Source organism: Paralichthys olivaceus, chromosome 13 (assembly GCF_024713975.1).
Source record: "Paralichthys olivaceus isolate ysfri-2021 chromosome 13, ASM2471397v2, whole genome shotgun sequence".
NCBI lineage: Eukaryota > Metazoa > Chordata > Actinopteri > Pleuronectiformes > Paralichthyidae > Paralichthys > Paralichthys olivaceus.
Window position 1 is genome coordinate 3,154,194 of NC_091105.1, and position 21,349 is coordinate 3,175,542.

At 43.0% G+C, this 21,349-nt stretch overlaps 1 protein-coding gene across 1 annotated transcript in view; it reads right to left on the minus strand.

The window, feature by feature from the left end:
* Positions 1-21,349, minus strand: part of thsd7ab (thrombospondin, type I, domain containing 7Ab) — a 115,355-nt gene that overhangs the window by 7,795 nt on the left and 86,211 nt on the right. Inside the window, exons 15-26 of the mRNA XM_069537986.1 lie at positions 20,873-21,051; positions 20,640-20,645; positions 20,098-20,231; positions 19,622-19,775; positions 18,135-18,276; positions 15,515-15,630; positions 14,622-14,739; positions 11,609-11,754; positions 10,832-11,012; positions 4,438-4,611; positions 1,313-1,411; positions 160-242 (exon numbers count right to left, since the gene is read on the minus strand). Coding sequence (XP_069394087.1) covers positions 160-242; positions 1,313-1,411; positions 4,438-4,611; positions 10,832-11,012; positions 11,609-11,754; positions 14,622-14,739; positions 15,515-15,630; positions 18,135-18,276; positions 19,622-19,775; positions 20,098-20,231; positions 20,640-20,645; positions 20,873-21,051 — 1,532 coding nt within the window. The remainder of the gene's footprint in view (positions 1-159; positions 243-1,312; positions 1,412-4,437; positions 4,612-10,831; positions 11,013-11,608; positions 11,755-14,621; positions 14,740-15,514; positions 15,631-18,134; positions 18,277-19,621; positions 19,776-20,097; positions 20,232-20,639; positions 20,646-20,872; positions 21,052-21,349) is intronic.

Below are 21,349 nucleotides of genomic sequence, written 5' to 3' on the forward strand. Positions count from 1 at the left end.
AGGGGACCTGCGCTCTCAGGCTTATGTTTTTTTTATTGTCCTTTTCTGTTTATTGAGTTTTCATGATGTGTTTTCGTTCCCCAATTCTGATTTCTCTCTGCAGTATTTTCTTTTTTTTGTTCTTTTAAATGGGTGATATGAGAACAAAGAGACGCTTACCTCGCTGCAGAAAGACTTGGGCATGAGACAGAGAGGGTCACAGGAGCTGTTGGTCATCGGAGGGTTCATGGGAGGACAACCTCCTGCGGGGGAAAAGACAATAAAGCCAGATTGGTCTCATGTTTTTTAAAGGAGCACAATGAACATTATCATCTGTGTGTCTCTGCAGACCCACTGCTCTCACAGTGCTGCTGTTACTTTAAAATGAGACAACCAACATTTTCATATTTAATCGTCCGTCATTATTTTACATTTGCGTTTCTTTCTCTTTCTTTTGATCTATTCTGGTCCTGTTTTTTAATGTGCTATATAAATACATCTGACTGATTAACACACAGTACTGTATTCCTCTGTTCTTGCATTAACACCTGTACCTATGAGTCCATGTGGCTGAGGTTTATTTTTAAAACACGTGTTCATGTTTAATGCAGTGATTATTCACTGAACAGGCTCCTGTCGCCCACAACCTTTGCTTCTCGTTGCGACAAGTCTCTTGTTTTTCAGAGTAGTGTGTTATATTTCTATTTTATATTATGTGTAAATAATACCACCTACATAAAACTACAGAAATGGTTTAGACTTTCTGTCGAGCTGCAGAAACCTCTCACTTTCTCACTGTAAATATAAATGAAGCAACACTGTGAATTATCAAAAGATCGTAACACTGTTTATTTTATCAGCTTGTCCCCAGTTTTGCAGCTTGTCGAGAGGATTTGATTCAGTCTTGAAGGCTGGTTAGAGCTGAAATTATTAGTTCTGTAATAGATTGAACATTAATCTACAATTATAATGATAAATTATAATATATGTAACTATAATAGTCATTTAAGCCACTTCTCTTTTGTCTTCTATAGTATTAAACATAATTTGTGTCTGTGTCATTGGTCAGACAAGAATGTTAATGTGTAAACTTGGGCTTTGGAAAGATTGAACGGTCGTTTCTTAAATTTACTTCAAAGAAATAACACAATATATAATGAATATGATCGTCCTGTTGATCGTTTTAACATAATATTGTGTAGATTTCTTTTCTCCACATTGATCACCTTTCGTCCTACCAGATTTATTTCATGAACCAAACCAAAGTTTGTGAAGCTCTGACAGAAAAGCCCCGCGAGTGTAAAATGCAAACTCCATCACAAGAGTTCCTCACCGGTGACGCTGAGTCCGTCGGAGCGCTGACACCAGATAAGCGGGCGGGTGGAGTTTGGACGAATGCTGCTGAACCACTTGTACTCGTAACATTCGCCCCCTGAAAGCAAAATGATAAAACAATCAACACCTATCGAGACTGTAGAGCGGGAATCTGCAGTAATGACCATTAATCACATGAATGGTGGATTAATAAAGCAGCTGCTTATTTATGGTTTTATAATAGGCCGCTGTCACATAACATCACTATCAGTGTGTCTTCACAGACGGGTCCACTTCTATGTTTTAATCTTCGGTAAGAGCTTCGCTCAATGACTTTCTATCAATGCTATTATGACTTTATCAATATTTCCATCAGCGCAGTAAATGACCATATTTCCCTGTGGAGTCCTGTGTAACCAATCATCAGTCCAGCCCATTCTCCGAGCGTAAATTAACAATTTAACCTTGAACAAAGGACGGCTCTCTTCTCCACAGGCCTGGGTACTGTATCGCTGCTCCACTTGATGGCACAGCTCTATCTGCAGCTTTCACGGGACGATTTGTCTGCGGCTGAGACAACTTCTCCCTTTATGTTCTCATTTCTTACCCTTTCCTCTCTGAGATACAGCTGAGGTCGTTTTTCAGACGTGTTATCATTGAATCACTCACTTCGGCCTGGACTTCCCACCATCTTTTACCAGCAGATTGGAGTTTTACTGCTGTAGATACACTTCCACTACCGTGGAAAAGCAGAAATAATGTAAAAAAGAATCACAGGTTTTTATCCCCTGGCATATGATGCAGAGATGAGCGCGTCCATCCATCCTCCCCGTCTGTGATCTCATTTCCAGAGCAGAACCCATAAAACCATTTTGAGTATTTTAGTTTTGTTTATCGAAGCGGTGCTTTCTTGATATTTTGGGTTTGCCGGGGGACATGTCTCTCCTGATGACTCATGTTAAACATAACAGACGGTCTCTGTAAAAGCTAAAAGAGGAAAAGTAGATTTTTTTTCTTGCCTGTTAACTGAGAAAATGTCATTATACAGCACTTCTACAACAAAATGGTTTACACTGAGTCTGTCACGCACACTAACACAGCAGAGGTCTGCACATCATCAATGTCTGGATCAACTAGACACGGACAAGCCAGGGATCAGATGACCCCTTCTACAACTTAGGCTCGCTAGTTAGCGGAGCTTCAAACAACATGAGTCCGTCTTTTTCTCCGCTCATCCCAACCGGTCGAGGCAGACGTCGCTCTCACTGAGTCTGGTTCGAGAGGTTTCTTCTTCCAGTAATGACGTTGTTCACCTTTTATTTTTGTTCATTTGTTTTTACGATCACATTTTCTATGAAGCACGTTTTAACCTTGTTTAGATAAGAGCTCTGCAAACAAAGTTCTCATAATTATGTCAGCAAACGTTAAATGTCAATGTACTAAGTTGTTGAACATGGTAAAGTTTATAGCTACTTGTTTCATTGTCTTTGTGTCCGCCTGCTTCCACACAGAGATGGTGAACATTGTCTTCCCCGTTTTACATTTACGAATACATTTCTTATTTAATAAATCTCTTCAAGTAAAACTTAATGAAAGTTAAATACATCCCCTGGTCCAGTCCCTCGTATTATGTTAATTTAGTAATTTGTGTTTAAAGAAACTAGCAGCATTACATCTCTGTTTGAAAAATCATATTAATTAACTTGGGTCCCCATTCTATAAGATATACTAGTACTTCATATGATGTACCTCTACATGTGATCTGTGTACCACTGTTGACAATACTGCATTTTGCTGGTTAGTTATGATAAAGGAGCATATCAAGACATTAAACCTGCATTAGTTGATTTTGTTTTGTCTCATTGGCAGCAGTTTTATTTTACGTGTGACTGGGTGAACCTGCTCCTCCAGCTCAGCTGTGGTCTCATCACATTCTGATTATAGTGCAGCTTGAAAACCTCTGGCAGTTTCAAACGTCCACAGCTTTTACATTTCTTTCAGAAGTCAGTCAGTTCTGTGTGCAGAACAAATTCTAGTGATATCAGTCTGTGTGCTGCTGTTTTTAATTCTCTCATTCTGTGAGTGTACTGTAGATTCAAAGCACGGTAAGAATCATTATACAGTAAAGTGTGCAACTGGGACACAGATTTGGTTTTGTTTTTCTCAAGCGAGCCTCACATCAAACCGTTCCCTCCCTCCGTCCCCCATCTCTTTTTCTCCGTCGCCGCCCTCCCCCTTCCCCTGCCTCCGCTCTCTCGTCTTCCTCCTCCTTTGCTGGTCTTGGCCGGGCCGCTCCTCCCCCCTGTGCCTTGAGTGATGCTGTGGAACCAGGTCAGGCTGGTGGAGACGGCTCTGAGGCTGTGTACAGTACAGTAGAGCCAGGGAGGGAGGAGAGGAGGAGTGGGAGGCGAGGGAGCGAGGAGGGGATGGGAGGGGGCGGCTGCTCCACAGACTCAGCCTATGGCTACGATGTGTGTTGAGCTTTGGTGGTGGTGGTGGTGATTCACAACCCACACTGCACCTAATGGGTGATTAGCTCGCCTTGGGAGCTGCAGAGATCACAACAGTAAATGAGCGCGTGGGATTCTTCCATTTGGAGACTTCAATCGAGAAATCCCATCAGGGGAAGCACCAATTGACCCGGAGAGAAACACGGAGTGATGGCAGCACTTCACTTCCTCTCAGTCATGTTGTGGTCTGGGTACCAAGGTGGCTCAGTTGTTTGTGCTGTCACCTCGAAGCAAGAAAAATCTTTATCTGATTCCTGTCGCCAATCCCTCTCCCTCTACAATCTCAGCACGTCTTTTTCTCTGTGGGTTCCAGTTTGCTCTGACAGTCCTAATGTGCCAGCTCAGATGGATAGAAGGCTAAACAGCCTGCAGGTACAACCCTGAATGTGAGTGTCCGTCTGTGTTAGTGCTCTGACGCACTGACGAGCGGTCCGTCGTGTTTCCCCGTCCAGAACAAACCGAGACTGACCTCACTTCTCCATCATGGAGCTGATTAACAATTCTTAGGGAATAAAATTCAAATCAATCAAAGTTTAGAGCCGCCATCTCATTTGCATGTAATTTTCTCAGGAAGTTTTCATTCTGTTAACTCGTCAAACTCTCCGACTGTGAGGAAGTTGAGGTTGTCACTCACCGCTGCAGGGCTGAGACTCCCACGCCTGGTCCGGACACAGCTGCAGGTTCTCAGGCTCCTGGGCCAAAACGGCTCGAGAGCGAACCTGAACCGAGCCAAAGTCCACTCCTGCATCTTTGACGCAGATGCTCACACATGAGCTCCAGTCTGACCACTCCATCAGGTAACATTCACCTGCAGCAGAGAGGAGACAGATTGTGAATGTGGGGAGTTTTACACCGGAGAGCCCTTTACTGAATATCTGTGGCTCTGGAAACGTCTCAACAGAAAGACATTACATTCATTATACTTGTCACAGAACGGTAAGGAACGTCTTCACAAGTCAAAGGTTCAGCGTGAGACTGAAATGATTCGTCAAACCACCGCTGATCGTCAAAAGAAAAACACGCTCGAAATTAATTTCATAATTGATGAATTGTTTCCATTACTTTTTCAACCAGCTAATTAAAATTGTAATTGGAAGACTAATGAATATTTAAATAACTGTTAGTTGCAGTTCTGTTTAACAGAAATCCTATTATGGAGAAGTTATTTTATACAAATCTTAATTCAAATTAATATTTTACATCCTACAAAACAAAACAACATATTTAACAATAACACATTCTTTTCTCTGTGAAAATCAATTTTAAAAAGGTGATTACATAATTGAAAAGGTTGCAAAAGAAGAGTCCGTTGATAAAATTAAAAACTTTCACTCTGCGACTGTTACACACAGAGTTTTTACTCCCAACCACCGGATCAGTATCACCAGGCAGACGATTGATTAACAGGAGAATTTATTTAGCATCGTCTAAATAAAGAAGGTAGGGATCAAAACAGCAGAAGCATTACACAGTAAACTTCACTCTGTCATCTTTTCAGTGCTCAGTCTGGAATATCTTTAAAAAACTGGCCAATGACCTGTAAAACAAAACAGCTACATCAGTCCCCGAGTCATTTCACAAATCTTTTATTTCCTCTAAGTCGGGGTGCAGCCTCAGAGCCCCAGGCAGGGCAGCACTTCTGGCTCTGGAGTCTAAAGACTAAAAGGTGTCCAGCTTTTTGCCGCCAGGTTCCCTTCTGCTGTGCAAAGACCTGCCTGAGAAGCTCTGGCTGATGGGAATAGTTTTATCTCTGATTTCACATCTAGATCTACTAGCTTGGATGTATTTTATTTCATTTTCACTGATATTTTATTTCATCCTCCATCTCTTGTTCTTCCTACTTGTTTGTTTTTTTGCAGTTCAATGCAGATGGGGCTGAGCCGGAAGCAGAGATTTCGAGTTTTTATTTTAATTGGTTTTTATTTTATGTTTGATTTATCAGTCGATCTTCGTTCAGACCCTCATGTTCGATCAAGAGTTCTGTGTCGTGACCGAAAGAATGAGATCACAGATACAAGCAGCTGAAATTAGTTTCCTCTAAGGTGTCGGGGCTCAGTCCAAGTGAAGGGCACGGTTAGCCGGAGAGAGTTTGGAGGAGCCGATTGAGGTGGTTCAGGTGTTAGGATGCCAACTTCATTGGTAAACCCAGAATTCCCTTGATGCATTAGGCCTATATCCGACCTGCAGGGACGTCTGGAACACCCTCCTTAGCTTGATGCCACCGCAACCCAAGCTCAAGTACGTGGAAGAAAATCGATGCATGGATGGATAGATTAAACAAGCGTATATATGCTATGCAAAGAGATATCTATAGAGCAGCTGCAGTGGGGGTGTCCCTGGTGGAAATCAGATTTTTAACTCTGGCAGTTTAATCTGGGCGAGAGGCTGGGGGTAGGCAACAGAGATGCATACTGAATATGCATTTACATATCGCATCATGTGACGGCTGAGATGCTTTGAAGAGTTTCAGGAGGAGGAAGGTGTTGCAGGGTGTGTTGGTTTTGATCACAGCTGACAACTGCAGCTCATCAAACAGCAGGGGAAATAGCACACAGGTCAAGGGTGGCAGTGCATGAAAGTGTGTGTGTGTGTGTGTGTGGATGCAACCTGCCAAAACTCCCAAGCTGTCCCCTCCCTGCACAAACAGCCCTTGAATTTCCTCCCAAATCACACTACGCTACCTCCTAGCAGAGAAAACAGTCTGTGCTTTTGATTGCTGTTTGATACTTCAGTGCTCCTGCAGTTTGGCAAAAGGGGTTTGGTCTGACTTGTTATCTAGGGCAACGTTTCTCAGTGTTTTCCATCTCAGGGACCAGCAGACTTCTGATGAGATTTTTTTTCTCTCTCTCCAAAATGAGAAATCTGCCAGTGGATAGACGGGCCACACACTCGTAAAATATAAAATGAGTTCAAGCTGTGTAACTTTTTAAAAATCGAGCCGTGGGTTGAAGAATGAATAACGTTCTTCCTCTTCTACATTTTAGCGTCACTGAATGATGAACCACATGAGCGATGAACCAAAATAGATATATGGGATTTTAGAAATGAACTCCACATTTGTATTTTGTCTTTTGGCAGAAGTGAGGAACAATAATCCCCCCCTCAGGGACCGCTAACGCTGAAAATAACAGATTTAAATTTAAGTGGCACAGTGTGAAAACACACTCTCACTATCGGGCTTAATCACAGAGTAAACTGGAGCCTCAACCTCTCGTTTCTTCTTATTGAAATGTTGTAGATATTTAACCTTATTTAGTCCAACAGCTGTTGACCAGAGCTCTGCACTGAAATCTACTTAAAACAAGCAGCTGACGAGCCTCCGCCACAAACTCATCTGTGACGGGAGCTGAATGTGAAGGACTCGTCCAGGAGTCGAATCCAGGACCTCACACACTTTAAGCAAGAATAAAAATCACAGAACAACAATCCACATAGGGGTCCGTAGGCTTTGTCTTCCATCTGCATGAAAAGATGGACGACGATGTCTCCACTTCCTCCCACTGTCCAGTGGGAAATGAAGCCAAAATATCCTGGATACAAACGCTGCCATCCAAGAAGTAGAGTCTGCACGGGAGCGATGGTGGAGCGTAGCCACAGTATCGAGGTTTCGACACACGTGCTCAACCAATCTCAAGTTAGTTTCAGTTGTCAACCCTGACATCATTCAATTTTTTATAGCATCAAACAACTAAATGAAACCAAACTTGGCATATTGGGTGAAGACGGCAGGATTCGTATCTGGGATATTTTGGCTTCATTTCTGAGCAGAGGCAGGAAGTTCATGTTCTTTATTTGTGGTCTGTTAACTTTTTTCTGTTAAAGAGAGAAACTACAATATTAACACAAAAAGTGTTATCGCAGCTGTTTGGATAAATAATGAATTTAAATTGAGCTGAGCGACTGCTCTGTTCTATTAATCAATGGTACCGAGCAGAAAAACTGTGAATTCATATGAAATTGAAATGGATTGTGACTTTAAAGCCAGGACGCCGTCCACAGCAGAGCGCTCACTGGTCTCCTGGGTCTGAGGAGCGACGTGTTTGAAGGTGGATGGAGATGACGCCTGTCTGTCAACTGAAGGAAAAATCTGATATGCTCCCGATTTTAAAATTCTTTTTGTTTTATGAGGAGAGAGTAGAAGTATGACTGTTTTTCTTTTTTACTTTGTTAATCCAAAAAATCTATCTCTGTTTAGGAAAGTGAAATAAAAATTCCTTAATCAAGCTCTTCCTCAAAGTGTCAATAAATAATCGGTTTGGTGATTTTTGTGTAATCCGTCTAACAGACAGCAATTAAATCATAACCCACAGCTTCGAGAGTTTGAAATCATTCGGTCTTCAGACGAAGTCAAGCACATTGTGAGGTGCGGATAGATTTCACTTTATTGATCCCTAACCAGCAAATCCCCGGATCGTCCTGTCAATCAAAACAAGACGTCTAGCGGCTTCATCTTCACTTTGAAAATTAAGATGGATGACGTGTCTCTACTTCCTCCCACGAGAAAGGAAACCAAAATATCCAGGATGCAAGCGCTGCCGTCTCTGAGGCAGAGTCTGTGCTGACACACTGATTAACATCAATGTGAAGTGCATCATGTGCATCACAGCAGATGTCCAGCTCAGCACAGAGACAGTGTGGAGACTGAATCACTCATCCTGTGCAGGTCACTGGTGAACTAACGCTGCCAGGTTTGAGGGTTTGTTACCCACTGGGGTTGCCCGTGCTGAAAATGTGTACACACGTGATTCACTAACAAGCTTTGGGTGGCAGCAACATCGACAACATGGCACATATCACAGAGGCTTAAGAAAATAATATTTAAAAATACACACACACCTAATTATGATTTGGAATTACAATCAATTAAATGTTCTCTAAAATAGTAACTGTCCAATAACCTTTTTTACAATCAACCCCTTCAAGCTTCTGGATTTCTCACAGTGAGACGTGTACTTTGCATCTCATGAGCCTTAAGAATACAAGGAATGTAATCAAACACTCTATTAAATAATGCCAGCACAGGTTTATTTCCGCAGCCGTGGCTGTAATTTGCTGATATGATATTTTTCTGGGGTTACAGGTTCATGTTGGAAAAAGATCTGAGGGAATGGATGAGTTGAGGCAAACGTCAGCAGCTCTGTCCCGCTCTCTAAGTCAAGCGGACTAACTTTTGCAATGTCTGAAAGTAGGAACAAGAAGCTAAACAGATTAATGTTAAATGAAATAACAGTCTGATCCTATGTTAACGAACTCTTCACTCAAATATAAGAACAAAATGACTCATTCTGATTTTATTTGATTGGATTCTGCGCTGTTGAAACGCAGTTCCATTGGCTGGTGTCTGCGCTGCTGCCTGAAAAGATAAGCTTTTCTAAACTCCTACCGCATAGCGAAGAAAATGACCCACAATGCACTTTGGCAACACATAACCACATTCAAAGGGAATAAGCAGCGTTTCTGTTGTATGTGTGTGTGCTACAGATTCTACAGAATCCAGAGCTGCACGTAGTTTTACAGGAGCCGTGCTGAGTATTAATAATATATTTCCATTCGTACGAGCGGTGAGAGGCTGCATGAAACCTCCACGTTACTTTCATTTACACACATAGATTGTTATTCAGCGAGGTTGTGTCTCAGTTTACTGTCCTGTCTGTCTTAAAAACCCCTCGGTGTTTTTGTTATCTCACCCAAACATACTATTGATTGTGCCCCTTTTTCTCTGCTGGGTTGTCTCAGTCTGTGTGCGTGTGCGTGTTCACGTGCGTGTGTTTAAATCACTCTGCTCCTGTGTTTCTTCACTGTACAAGTGGAATAAATTGAATTGTAGGGGTCAGAGCTTTCATATGTTTTCACCTCTCTCAGTCTATTTCACTGAAAGAGCATGTGGTCCAAATTGTCCGCGGGTTCCACATGAAACAGGAAAATGGTTCCTGACAGTGGCGCCTCTGACTCGTTCAGGAGCTTCAACAAACACAGCTAACAGTGTTCGCCGGTGGGAGCCCTGTGAGGGATCATCTTTTAACCTCGGTGTTACTGTCTTTGTGAAAAGAAGCTGTAGACTTTTTTTTTTTTTTTTACCTGTTTTATCTCAGCTGATGTGATGTGAGACAGCCATGGAGGCACACGTGCACAGAGGACGCTCGGACAACCCCGTTTAACTCCAACGTGTGGGAGCCTCAGATCAAACTCTCTCCAACAGAAACACTGATTGCTGCAGTTTGAAATCCCACTCCACTCAGAAATGTGTTTTTTGTTCAGTTGAATGTTTGAGCTTAACTTCAGGATTATCTAACCACCAGCAGCAGTTTAACTTCTGAAATGAAATATTTACATATTAATGGATTCTGGAAAGATTTGAACAAAGGTGAAGAAGGTATAATTCAAAAGGATTTGTAACACAGCCGAACTGCTTCTGTGAAAAACTAAAGGTAAATTATATTTTTCATCTCATCTGTGTTTTGTGTATTTTCTTCATCAGAAAGAAAAGTCTGCACATGGAGGCTTGAGTCCTGCAGCGGCCGTGACCACTTTATGATATAAATCAAACTGAACTACAAGTGTTGACTGCGTTACGCTCTGCACATAATCCAGTGTGTTTCCCTGGATGAACCTGGAAGCTGCTCTGCAAAGCAAAATAAACTTATATTGGGTCTTTATGCCCAAACCTTTGTTAAATTCAGGAGGACGCAGCAGCTGAGGTAAACAACACACAGTCAGCAGCACCTCGGTGAATTAGTCTCTGTCCTTGCGGACTAGTTGAGAACATATTCGGTGTACCGCTGCCTTTATTTACAACTGTTTGTGTGACTGAAGATTTATTTGTCTGGGAATTTCTCATTGAGTGAAACTGAGAAATTAAATGTGAGTGATTCACGGCCCTGGAGACAGACACCTACTATATGAGAATGATGGACAGTTTGTGAAAACTTCTTTACTGTAACGATACTGAGATTTCACATCACTTTCCAAGGCTGCTCTAGCAGCACAAGACGCTCACAGTTTCCCCCCGTGTTGAACAGAATCAGTACCTGGGCAGGGAAGGGTGCAGGCTTCTTTCAGGATGATCTGCTTGTCTCCGTCGACGGCGAGCTCCAGGCTGCTGCACAGCTCCTCGTCCACCAGGCTGCCCTCGCCCTCGCTGTCGATGGAGCCGTCCGACACGAAGCAGGACAGGTTTCTGTAGCGTGTGCCGTGTCCGCACACCACACTCTGACAGGACGGGAACACCAGGGAGAGAGGTTATATGAATCTACAGCCACATGGAGACAGATATATTCTGGGTTACTAGAGACGTGGCTGTAAATTTAGCCTCATGATTGTGTCTCTCATGTCTTGAAAGACGGCCTGATAAGAGTTTACTGATAGAAACAGATGATATAGATGAATGAATTCAGGATGACATGTCACACTGTCTTTACATAAACTACAACCGTGCTCTCACAGTTTAGTTTCATCCCATTTATCACAGAGTCTAGAACTTCTCCACCAATCAAGTACAAGAGCAGTAAAATGTGTTGCAGAAGTAAATGTATCAGCATTAAAGGTGCATTAGATTCATTTTTAATGTCCGTCTCTGCTGAATATGGATCCAAAGAGGTTGTTCATCAATACTTAAGAGTTACTCCATTATTTTTCTGCCAGATGCTGCGTTTTCTGTCCCAAATCCACCTTTTTGGCTCAAACTCTCGTGTGCATTGATCTCAGAGCTGTCAAAGTTGCATTTCTCATATCTGACGGAGGTCGATAGAGTTATTAATATTTTATCTCCCTGGACTTCAGGATAACGTTGTGACTTATTGACCTACCTCCACCCGACACTCAGACCAGGGGCTGTACTGCCAGCGGTAGCAGGGCCGCACTGGGCAGGGCTTCCACTGCTCCATCTGAGAAGGACAGGGCCGACCGTCGCCCTGAGACGCCTGAACCACCGAGCGCTGCCGCCACATCTTACCTGCAGGAGACACACAACAGGAGACATTGTCAAGGTGCCACATTATTATTATTATTATTCATTTCCCCCTTGATACGTGAGGAATCAAGATGTTTATTATCACACCTCTTATACAAATGGTTCATGGATGGTCGATGGTTCTGTCAGACACCATCAGGGGCATTTAAGAGTTTAGTGTCTCTGCCCAAGGACAGCCGGGGATCAAACCACCGACCTTGGGGTTAGTGGACGACTGGCTCTGAGTCACGGACGCCCATTAAAGTTAAGTACATCATGTGAAAAACTCCATTAAAAGTAAGTACACTGTATATACTCATATATAATAAAGTATTTAATAAGAGATCAATATGAGATTTTCATTTCAAACATTCGATACAAAAACAAAGAGATGTGGAATAAGTATTTATTGTGTTTTGTGTAGAAGAATTTTTTTTTTATCTCTATATTCACGCGATTTGTCAAGGATTTGTGTTACCATGGTTACACAGCATAATGATTTGAAAATGCTATTGTTCTAGAAAACAAAGCTCATTTAAATGAATAAATTTAAGAACTTATCAAGCTACAAAAACAACAACAACAACAGCAACGACGACAACAGGGTCGTCTCTGATCCCTCATCTGAAACTCTGGTCCTGTGCTGCAGCAGCGTGATATAATATAAATGTTATGTGGTTTGCATTTCTGTCCGAAATAATACGATTAAACTGAGAATAAAGTGGTTGTGTTTTCCCCACAATGAACTTAATGGGAACATATCTGACACACACTGTGGCCACTGTGGTTTACCACACAGCAGTCATCCATTACCTCAGTAAACAACTCATTTTAAATGCAGGTTTTGTTTTGAATGCTCTAAATTAATTTTACTGTGCACACAAAAGCACTTAACTCGGCCGACCGGGGTTTTTTTGCAGCACGGTTTCTCTTCCGTCTTGATTGGTTCTTGGTCCTCTTGACTAAAATGGCTTTTTCATCCACATCAATCAGCAGACTCTCTTTAAATATTGTGAATCCAATACATCACAGCAGCAAACACCGCGGAGAAAGTTGGATTTAAATGCAGAATTGCTACGAATTAACCGAAAAAACGAAACACAAATGCGCTGCACACAAAGACAGATTTGAGAAGGAACCTTCCTGCCTACCTGTTGTAAATCGCCCACTCTCAAATCTCACAAGCTTTCATTTATTGCGTATCCCTTTCATGTTCACGCTGCCTCGCCAAAATTCCGCTCACCTCAGAATGCACCTTTTCCAACCTACGACATCTTCCAGCACAAACCAGCCTTCCCACTCACAGACTGTACAAACTAATATCCAGCTCCAACGAGGGAACGTCCCCCACATACACACAAAACACATCAAATGAGATCCCCATTGCTCCTTCAGCCATTTTTAAAACTTTCATCTTATTCCTTGTGATTTACCAACGATCGCTGTGGCGTCTCTTCTTCAAAGCGCTCCCCGCAGCCCCGAGGAGCAGGAAGATGTAATGGTGCGACATCAACTTTTGTGAACTGCCCCGAACAACAGCCAGGAACACAGGACAACAAATTTTCACCAGTCATTTGGCAAGACTGTAAGGCAATCACTCTCACTTAAATAACGCTTCCTCTCTTTTGCTTCTGTGAATTTTTCCTCCAGAGGGAAAAGGGAGAGTCGGATTTCTTTGTTTTGCTGAGCATGCATGTTTTTGTCACATTGTGGTACTTTGGTGCGGAGATACACACATGCACAGAAAACTGTTGATGCAATATTCTCCTCATGAACACACCTGGGGGACAAAGGGTAGGTTTAGTCCCCTCCAGGTTCTTCTTCCTGTTAAACACATGTACTGATGGATTACAGAACAACATGCTCCTGGATACGCACGTTCATGTAAAAGCCCCTCAACCAACATCGGACCAAGAACAACAGACCAGAAAAGATGGACGACGTTAATGAGACGCAACATTTTAGTAATTTTACGTTTCTCAGAGCTCTTCGGTGCTAATGTTAGCTCCACACGGATTTCCGTATTGAGTTCCCGCTGCAGATGAAGACAGGTCTGACCCGCTGACACGACAAAACATTCTGTAAAATATTAGAGGAAACATCAAAGAAAGCCTGGAATGCAGGTTTCTGCTGTTCTGCATTAAATTGTTTCACTCACTCGTCTGTACTTAATTAAAAGTTACAGCAGCCTCCGTATGCTTCTGTAATAACAATAAGCTGCATTCGATTTGGTTTGCAGATATTCAATTTTTATTTTTCTCTGATAAGAATCAGGAACAAAGGGAGTAATCAGGACATCTCTCCCTTTAACTGTGTTTGTCTGTGATTGTCCAACACAAAATACAAACTGTGACTCCGAGGCCCACTGTGCCCCTCGTCCTCTGCCCTCAAGAACCTTCAGATCCACCCACGCAAACAATAACAACTGGGAGCTGCCAAGTAAAGCTGCTCTATTCTGGTGCTGAGCATCATGAAGTCGACTGTGCTGCAGAAACACTGTCGATCAAAGTCAGAAAGCTTGATTTAGGTTGGAGGTTTGTTTCGGTTCTCGGTTGAACACTAATGCATTTTATGCTGTGAGAAGTGCTGTATGCATGAAGAGTGTTATTATTGTAAGTATACCTTATTGTAAGATTTAACACTTTATGAGTTCGGACATTTTTTATCAAGAATATGAAGTGGCCGAGGTCATATAGCTCGATTTATAGAATAGCTCTATGAATTTGGCATCATATTCAACACATATAAACTATTTTTAAGATGAAGATGTACTTTTGCTTTTCCCTGAGGTGCTAATCTTTCCATTCAGAACAATTACATTTCAAATTACTCATCATGCTCAACAACATCTTCTACATCATGGCTCTTACCCTCCAGTCCGCAGGTCTGTGAACACTCTGACCAGGTCGACCACTCTGACAGCTGACAGTTGACGGGACACTCGACCACGCAGGAGATGTTCATCTGCCACTTCTTCTCCAGATTCAACTGCAGCACATTTAGGGAATTGAAGGGGGGGTGGGGTGGGGGGTGGTAATTGACGAGTCCTTCACAACACAGACAAACGGTCACGGCAGAACTCAATCTGTTACAGCCAGGGAGCAGCTTGACCTCTCAGCACGATCGCTTATTCCCAGAAGCCTTTGTTCTGGCAAGGGGAAAGACTGGACCGAGCAGCATCAGGCCGGCAATAGGTGGGATAAGGAAGCTGCTCTGAAAGCCATCCTGACACAATGTGTTTTTGTGAATGAGCCAGATGATGAAGAGGGCCAAGGGTTAAATAGCTGTGGGGACGGCTCTGCCACAGCCCGCCGGCTACAATTACAGGGAGCTGAGACACATTATGAATGAATAAAACAGTCAGCCTGGAGCCACGGTAACAATCTCTGCCTGGAAATACTTCTGAATATTTCATGTTGCTATGGGACTAGTACCGGACGGATACAATAATAATGTAATGAGCGATGCGATTAAGTCATTAAGGAAAAACTGAATTACGAACTCACAGTCGTTCGCCTCCACCAACCAGGCAAGCTGCAGTTTATATCATATAAAACATACAGTGAAGACTTTAAAAAAAAAAAGGGTTTTCATATCTTTCGTCATAATTGTGGCCATAAATATGTTTTGTGAGGCCAAAATGACCTTTTACCCCCTAAATTTTAAGAAATTCTCTCACGTCCACGACTGTGTCGAACAGTAAAACTGTGACTGTAAAAATTAAACTACCCATGAAACAAAAGAGAAAGTACAAAGGCCTCACCTCTTCACAGAATTTTATATCCACCGATTTGCCGTCGCTCCGAACACAGTCGAGCATCCGGGTCTTGATGCCGCTTCCACACACGGCGTTCTGACTCAGCTGACACGTGCTCCAGTCTGAGAAGAAACAAAATACATCAGTTTGACTCTGAAGCAGCAAAAACACTGGTGCTGGAAAACTTCTACGTCACAGATAAATATGAAGTGAACCTCCATCACTGATGTAATCTACTTTCTGCACAAAATAAATGTTGCTGGGAATGTTCTTTAGGTTCAGAATTTATATTCTGATAAACAACGTGAAATATCAATTAATTTATAGATTTTTGATAAAGGTGTATACACTATCAATTTAATCCTAGGTGACTTTGCAGACATAACTTTCATTCCTTCGCTGCTCTTGTCTCCGAATAGATCTTTTAGGAAAGACGTGTCACGCATGCAAATGAACCACCGAGATGACGCAGCAGAAAGACGAGCGTGCCCTGTACTGTAAGTGTGACTCAGGTCGTTACCTTAGTCGAATGACTCCCACTGTAAAATGTTTGTGCTTTTTGTTTTTCTGTTTGGAGTCAGACTCTGAACAGCCTCTGGCTTGCACAGATCGCTGTCAATAAAAGATGATTACTTCGTCTGCAAAGAGGTCATTTCAGGTTTAAAAGCACTCACTTTAAATCCAATAAATCCAGCTGCCATCAGTGGCCTTTTATGCTGACATCACAAGCGAGCTGTGTGGACAGGCGTTCCTTCCTCTGAGAAGTAACCAGGATTTAAAACAAGTTTTCCTCAGTAAACACCTGAAAGGCTCAGTAACTTAGATTTCTGTTCCAGACATACAGAAGGCAACGTGTGTGGTAATTCATCTTACTAATCAGTTCACCATTAAGCAACTAACAAAGGGACAGGGGTGAAAACACAGGCTTCCACAGGAAAGTGCAGTGTGCATGTTGTCAAAACGAAACAAAAGCGAGGCTCTCTCATGAAGTGTGGCCTTGGCCGACAACGATGACGCAATGTGTTGACGTTTGCGAGCTCAATTCGGGGGGAATTTGTGGCCCCTCTGGGGAGCGGAAATATGGAGATTGTAACAAGAAAGAGCGACAGCAGAGACACAGAGAGAGGAAGCTGTAAAAGGAGAGGAACAGCGAAGGAATGGTTTCTGCATCAACAATGAAAACAACAAGAAAGAGTGTTTTACCCAATAATAATCTCAGCTTGTATATTACGTACAAATACCCTAGGAAGCCTGTATGCCACTGTGAACCCAGCAGCAGGGATTGAATGTCTCATCTCCTGACACAAAGGGAAGACAGGAGAGTGGGCTGCTGGAGAATGTAGGGCAGCAGAAACGAAGGGAACACAATACAAATTTCAAGAACTGAAAAATAGGAACACTGCCAACCTTTTCTTTCCTATTATCTTTATTGAAATCTTTTCTTTTTTTTTAACAGTTTTGGGAATGAAATGTGAAAGGCTGGCCTCTGTGGCACGTGATATTGAGTTGTGATTTGCTGCAGAGTCAAGGGGAGAGCTTGAGGAAGCCGCCAGCTCAAATCCACAAGGAGTTTCAGAGTCTTTTCTGTATCAAAGTAAATCAAAAATACATTTTCTGTTTAGAAATCACCACAGAGGTGCCACCGAGCATCAAACCCACAGCGGTCAGCAGCCAAACATTTGAGGAGATCTGTAGAAAAATGTAAATCGAGCTCATTTAACCTTTCCAAGTGGAGCTCAACTGAAAAACAAAACCTGCCTGTGATTGAGAGCAGCTGTGAGCGAGAATCAGAAGAGCCTCGTTAACGAAACATCACCATTAAACAAAGCGAGGTTTAATAGAACACTGCAAGGTTTGCGCTTGGTAAGGCTCCAAAGAACGGATGAGTCACTTATTGATTTGTCTTGCTCTGACATGGAGGCTGTGTCTGCAAACTTTTAAAGCCCAGATTTTAAAATCGTGTTTTCGTATGAGTGTTTTGGTTTGAGCGGAGAAACGATAAAAGCCCCAAAACCTGGAGTTTGGCATTTCGTCCAACAACACTGCACTCCCACCTACATCTGCCCCACCCATTGGATGATACTAGCTGTCAATCACATGGTATCCACGCCCCAATGCATACGTTCTTTATCGTCTAATGAACTCAAAATGATCATCATGCTGCACTGAAGACTTGAAACTAGAGATGAAGACCATTAACTCCTCAGGAAAATGTTTGCTGACGTAATAAATCAAGGGAGGAGTAGAATAATTTTCTCATATAGACTTCTAGAGAGAGTCGCCCTCTGCTGGTCATGAGAATACAGGTTTCAGTCACTTCTGCATCGGCTTCACTTTCCTGACCCGGAGTAAACGTCCATTTTGTACACACAGTCTAAGGTTGCACACAGAAACAAAGCTGGTGTTCTGGACCATGAGTCCTGATGTGTAACAGTGTCGACCTCTGTCCCGTCAAAGCTCTTTACGCATATGTTGACTCAGCTCCGTGACTAACGTCAACATTGTCCCTCCATGATGGCTCATACTTTTGATACAGAATGCTGAGGGGGGGGAATAAAAGCACCATATTCCCACGTTGCACAGGCTGAAGTAAGAAACTCAGCTCAGGCGCTCTTTACCACCTTACCAGTGATGTTGTAGAAGTAGTTGAAGCAGTTGAGGTTCAGTCCGCAGGGCTCCTTGTCAGTCGTGTCTGGACACTGCCTCCCCACACTGGGAGACCGGAGTGGGTACGCCGTCCGAATTCGGCTGTTGGTTCTAGTGCACGGCTGAAACAAAGACAGACCATCAAACTTGTGTGAATGAGTCAGTGGTATAACGTTCATGTTCTGCAGTAATAAGAACCTCATACAGACATATAGTACACACACAAGTCCCTGAGCGATCAGCCACACTGATGTCCGTATTTATTCAACATTAAAGCAGACATCTGTGAACGTTCCTGATTCTTGATTATTTTCATTCAAGATTTCTTGTTAGGACATTATCTAAGCCCCTTCACGGTCCTGGTCTCTAGGGATCCCCAGTCTGTGGATTTTTCCAGTAGTAAATAACGGGAAAGCTGAAACTGATATTCTACAGGAACAGTAAACCACCAGATTCTTCACAGTCATTGCTCGCACTAAGGAGAGTTGAGGGGGGGAATGACAGCTTTCTGAATAACTCCATCACTGGTGTGATGAATAAAACATGTGAGAGGCCCCACTGGTGCCACTGCAGCCTCCATATTGAAATTGGAAGTGTGGGAAGTCTGTGTCAAGCACTTTCAGAAAGAATGGGGTGTGATTAACAATGGCCAGGGTGCTGCTGTGAGAACAGCAGGTGTAACCGGAGCAGTTAAAATGGCTTTTTACCACGAATCTGAGGCGTCAGGGGCAGAGGAAGAGCTGAACAGGATGTTCTGACACCTAACACATTCACATCACACACGTGCCGCAGCCTGTGGGCGAGCGCCTTACTGCTGTGATCACATCAGGTCTCTTGACAAATTGAGATCTGTAAAGTCTTCATATTTCACACTGAGCCTGAACAGGTCTCTCACATATATCATCATCTTCTGCTCATTTTATCATCATCTCTGGGGCTGAAGTTGACATTTATGAACTAAAGTCGTGGCAGCATTGTGTCTCTTATAATAAATCAATATTACTATGAAAAGTAACTCAGTATTTTCCTGTGTTTGCCAAATGATCATCACAAACGAGGGGTGATAATTTAGCCAGCTGTATGCTTTGTGTGTGTGTCACTGAATGTAAATTAGGAAACCTGCTCAGGAGGAGTTCTGAGTCTTTATCATAAATTACCGTCCCTCCCTGCTGAATGCACAGAGAGTAAAGCATAATATAGGTGATATATAAACCTGCCTCCCAGTTTATATATCTCCTTTATTCCTTCTTGGACAAGAAAAAAAACCTGTTGACAACGATTCACACACTGCTCAGAAAAATACTGTGCCGCTACCATTTGAGTTCCTGGAGCTTCAGAGAACGTATTTATGACAAGAAAAAGATATCAAGATAAATCTCAGTTGGCTTCACAGAAATCTGACACTCCCATATCTCCTCTGTGCCAGACAGCTGAGCCGCTGCCTTCTGATCCGGGTTCAGCTCTCACCAGGCTGCAGCGGCTCCAGGGCCCCCAGTCGTTGAGAACGCAGTCCTCGGGGCAGGGCAGCCGGCTCTCCCTGGCCCCCAGGGGCATCTCCTCTGGGTCACAGAGGTAGTCCTCCACCGACTCCGATGGGCCGTCTATGGTGTTCAGCATGCACCTGTGGGATCGGTCCACGCAGACTCGTTTAGAAAAGCTGATGCTGCGCCTCAATGAGCAAGAGTCTTTGCGTTGACAGGAAAGTGACAGAACTACCGGCTGTGATTCTCACTCAGTGGAGCGAGATCGTCAGAGCAACAGAGGTCAATTTCATAAAAATAAATACATAAAAAAACATGGCTATGGAGAGTCAACGTAAACACAGCCTGCATTTTTAATTTGACTTACTTAAATGATTAATTGATGAGAGTTAATTTATTACCTGTCAATAATCTAATATATGAATACATGGAATGACTGAAAAAAAGATCTGTGAAAGATACCTGACTTTTCTGGTCTGGACGCCCTCGCCGCAGTTCTCCTTTAAGTCCACGTTGCTGACTTTCCACACGCTCCACGGCTCGGCCAGCCACACATACTGATTACAGTCGCTCTGACATGGAACCACCTCGTAAACCTGAGAGGAGACGATGACCTCAGTCATTTGCTTTCAAATCGATGAACAGACAAATGTTTTAAATGTTCTTACTGTGGGGCTAAGTGACAATAAAAAAAAAATGTGGCCTCTAAAAATGTTATTTATATAAAGATTTGTATTAAATATTGTGTCTTCGCTGTGCAACTTAGTTCATTAAGTTCTAATATGTAGTGATTCAGCTCTCAACGGTTTAACTCCGTCAACAAGATTATTTCTGCCCTCGGAGCAGCTCCTCCTCCTCCTCTGTATAAATCTGCCGTTTCCCTGTTGTTTACTTACAGCGAGGATATTGTGACTGTGTTCATCTATCAGTCAGTGACACACTGACATCGGTGACACTTAACATCTGCGGCTACGTTAGAAATAGCTGAGAGAAGCAGCTCTTACCTGGGCCTGTGGCAATGAGTCACATCCAGCGAGCGTTGATGTGGATTAAAAAGAGACAGACAGATTAATGAGCACATGCCAACTGTCCATAAAGTGAACAACCTATAATCAATGCAACGTTTGAGAGGATATAATCAGAAAAGCCTCTGGCATTAACACCTGTGTAAACAAACACACACACACACTTGTGTTTTGTTGATGTGTGTTGGCCGCGCTAGTTCCTGTGTCTTTACCTGGTTGAGGTGGTCGAGTTTGGGACAAGGCCGTCCGCCGTTGTAGGGTTTCTCTCGGAGCCACTTGGAGCGGACTTTGACTCCGCTGCCGCAGGACTTGCTGCAGCGCGACCAGTTGGACCATTCGCTGAGTTTACAGTCTGAAGGACAGGGGATGATGCACGCCTCCTCAATATAACCTGGAAGGACGACAGGAAACATTTTGAGGATGGTGAGTCTGGTTTTCAGCTGGTGACGGCGAACTGAAAGAAGATGGTGGTTTGTTCCCGCACTCACCAGAGGAAACACAAAATGATGACACTTTTCAGGCAATATGAAATAATTAGACAGAACATTGTCGTCTGTTATTAATTATCTCAGAACAAAAAGAGCATTCACCAGAAAATTGATTTAGAGGAAATTAGCTCTGCAAGAAAAAAGCTTTGTTCTCTCTGACACCAAACTACCAGGACCTCCGCCTCAGAGAAAAACAGCCTC